Here is a 3,608-nt window from a genome sequence, read left to right as displayed (position 1 = left end):
AGCACATGCAGGAGCACATGAGGTTAGAGGCAGGAGCACACGTTAGCACATGCAGGAGCACACACAGGAGCACACGCAGGAGCATGAGGAGCAAATGTTCACATCATGTTGGAGCACACAGCACTTTACACTTAAGCACACGCAGGAGCACACGCCAGGACACACGCACAACAGGGGCACACAAAGGAGCACACAGGAGCACACGCAGGAGCACACGCAGGAGCACACACAGGAGCACACGGTCAGGAGCACACGCAGGAGCACATGCAGGAGCACACGCAGGAGCACACGCAGGAGCACATGCAGGAGCACACGCAGGAGCACACGAGCAGGAGCACACGCAGGAGCACACGCAGGAGCACATGCAGGAGCACACGCAGGAGCACACGCAGGAGCACACGTCAGGAGCACACGCAGGAGCACACGCAGGAGCACAAGCAGGAGCACATGCAGGAGCACATGCAGGAGCACACGCTGGAGCACACACAGGAGCACACACACAACAGGGGCACACACAGGAGCACACGCAGGAGCACACACACAACAGGGGCACACGAAGGAGCACATGCAGGAGCACACGCAGGAGCACACGCAGGAGCACACGCAGGAGCACACGCAGGAGCACACGCAGGAGCACACGCAGGAGCACACGCAGGAGCACACGCAGGAGCACACACACAACAGGGGCACACACAGGAGCACACGCAGGAGCACACACACAACAGGGGCACACGAAGGAGCACACGCAGGAGCACACGCAGGAGCACACGCAGGAGCACACGCAGGAGCACACGCAGGAGCACACACAGGAGCACACACAGGAGCACACACAGGAGCACACGCAGGAGCACAAGCAGGAGCACACACACAACAGGGGCACACGAAGGAGCACACAGGAGCACACACAGGAGCACACACAGGAGCACACACAGGAGCACACACAGGAGCACACGCAGGAGCACACGCAGGAGCACACGCAGGAGCACACGCAGGAGCACACGCAGGAGCACACACAGGAGCACACGCAGGAGCACACGCAGGAGCACACGCAGGAGCACACGCAGGAGCACACGCAGGAGCACATAAACACAACAGGAGCACACACAGGAGCACACACAGGAGCACACACAGGAGCACACACAGGAGCACACAGGAGCACACAGGAGCACACACAGGAGCACACACAGGAGCACATGCAGGAGCACATAAACACAACAGGAGCACACACAGGAGCACACACAGGAGCACACACACAACAGGGGCACACGAAGGAGCACACAGGAGCACATAAACACAACAGGAGCACACACAGGAGCACACAAACAATGAAAATGCAATTAGCTGTAAATTAGTATATTTCGCTAGTCACATTGTCCTTAGAAAAAGTCAGTGCTCAAAGCCAACCAACCAATATTTCTTCTCTTCCAGAATCCTTGTAAAAAAAACGTTATTTTTCAGCCTGAAGGCAACTTCTACTTCTGACGTGATTAATGACATTTTAAATATTGAATCACAGGCCGATTCTCTGCTGCAGGGCATAAACAGGGTTTGACTGGAAATGGCAGAGAATCACTTGACAGACTTCTCTTTCTCCGAGACAGTTATAAACTCTGCAATGCTATACAACACTCCTTCCGTGGCTTGACAGACTTCTCTTTCTCCGAGACAGTTATAAACTCTGCAATGCTATACAACACTCCTTCCGTGGCTTGACAGACACAACGACCACGGCTGTGTCTCAAATGGAACCTTGTCTATTTAATGACCTTTGAACTACATTGTGTCAACAGGTAGAATAGGTTGGCAGTTGAGACATAAATGTCCTTTTTAAAAAAAGAAATACGACAGGTACTCCCCGCTCACCCTCTCTTGCCTTGACGTGCCCTGTAAGCTGAAATGATTTATAGACGGTTAGTTCTATCCTCTATTCCTGACAGGCTTGATCCTCTCCATGACTGAACTGTGTCTGTTTCTGCTTCAGCTTTTGAGCTAAGAGCTTGACTGGTGTTTAAACCAGAGCAATGTGAGCCTGTCGTCCCGGTGCTTTGTAATCTACTGAAACAACGGGGGATATTTACCACAGATCGGACATATTGTCCTTTTCCAGAATGAAACACTTTCCCCCAAAATAGGGAACTTCATTTCGACCAGGGTCCAAGGCACTGGAAGGGCTGAATAAGGTGCATCCCAAACGGCACCATATTTGATAGGGTCGATAGGGCTCTGGACAAAATGGAGTGCACTACTGTATAACAGCCAACACATTCAGAGCACATTCAACCTCTTTCAGTGGCCTCGTCGTGTCAGGAAGTGATTGAGTGGGGGAACCTCTCCTTCCTTCCGACCAGCTTCACCGTACAGCCCATAGCTGCCTGCATCAGAAATCATTTAACAATTTTCCAGACAATTAAGTCATTTGAGAAGGCAAATAATTTTGGTAATGAAATATAATGAAGTGCTGGGTGGAGAGACACACCGGGAAACAGAACAGAATCCTCTCTTAGTTTCCTGCTACCAAACATGACATGAATAATCATCTGGATTGGATGAGTCACATTTTATGTTCTAGAAAGACATTAGATCCGTGTTGAGCAATTAGTGTTTTTGACCCCCCTTAATTCTGTCTCCTTCTCTGTCTCTCTCTCTCTGTCTCTCTCTCTCTCTCCTCTCTCTCTCTCTCTCTCTCTCTCTCTCTCTCCTTCTCTCTCTCTGTCTCTCTCTCTCTCTCTTCTCTCTCTCTCTCTCTCTGTCTCTCTCTCTCTCTCTCTCTCTCTCCCTCCCTCTCTCTCTCTCTCTCCCTCCTCCCTCCCTCCTCTCCCTCCCTCCCTCCCTCCCTCCCTCCCTCCCCCTCCCTCCCTCCCTCTGTCTCTCCCTCTATCTCTCCCTCCCTCCCTCCCTCCTATCTGTCTCTCCTCCCCTCCAGCGGTGCACTGTGGTAACCCGGGGACACCTGCTCACGGCCGTATTTTCCGGGTCGACGGTACGACCTTCACCCACTCTGTAGTCTACTCCTGTATGGATGGATACCTCCTCTCAGGCACGCCCACCAGACACTGTCTGGCCAACGGCACCTGGTCTGGCACCGCTTCTAACTGCACTAGTAAGTACTACTGATACCTGGTCCAGCACCGTCTCCTAACTGCACCAGTAAGTACTACTGATACCTGGTCCAGCACCGTCTCCTAACTGCACCAGTAAGTACTACTGATACCTGGTCCAGCACCGTCTCCTAACTGCACCAGTAAGTACTACTGATACCTGGTCCAGCACCGTCTCCTAACTGCACCAGTAAGTACTACTGATACCTGGTCCAGCACCGTCTCCTAACTGCACCAGTAAGTACTACTGATACCTGGTCCAGCACCGTCTCCTAACTGCACCAGTAAGTACTACTGTTACCTGGTCCAGCACCGTCTCCTAACTGCACCAGTAAGTACTACTGATACCTGGTCCAGCACCGTCTCCGAACTGTACCAGTAAGTACTACTGATACCTGGTCCAGCACCGTCTCCGAACTGTACCAGTAAGTACTACTGATACCTGGTCCAGCACCATCTCCTAACTGCACCAGTAAGTACTACTGATACCTGGTCCAGCACCGTCTCCTA

At 52.2% G+C, this 3,608-nt stretch overlaps 1 protein-coding gene across 1 annotated transcript in view; it reads left to right on the top strand.

Moving 5' to 3' along the window:
• Nucleotides 1-264: 264 nt before the first annotated feature.
• LOC121844292 (CUB and sushi domain-containing protein 3-like) overlaps nt 265-3,608 on the top strand; it is a gene marked incomplete at its 3' end in the record, with an annotated part of 42,338 nt that continues 38,994 nt past the window's right edge. The window contains exons 1-2 of the mRNA XM_042314225.1: nt 265-400; nt 2,924-3,100. Of these exons, the coding sequence (XP_042170159.1) occupies nt 265-400; nt 2,924-3,100 (313 nt within the window). The remainder of the gene's footprint in view (nt 401-2,923; nt 3,101-3,608) is intronic.

The sequence above is a fragment of the Oncorhynchus tshawytscha genome, unplaced genomic scaffold (genome assembly GCF_018296145.1).
Source record: "Oncorhynchus tshawytscha isolate Ot180627B unplaced genomic scaffold, Otsh_v2.0 Un_contig_4810_pilon_pilon, whole genome shotgun sequence".
Taxonomy (NCBI): Eukaryota; Metazoa; Chordata; class Actinopteri; order Salmoniformes; family Salmonidae; genus Oncorhynchus; species Oncorhynchus tshawytscha.
Note: the sequence above shows the minus strand (reverse complement) of the source record. Positions and strands in the feature narration are given on the sequence as shown.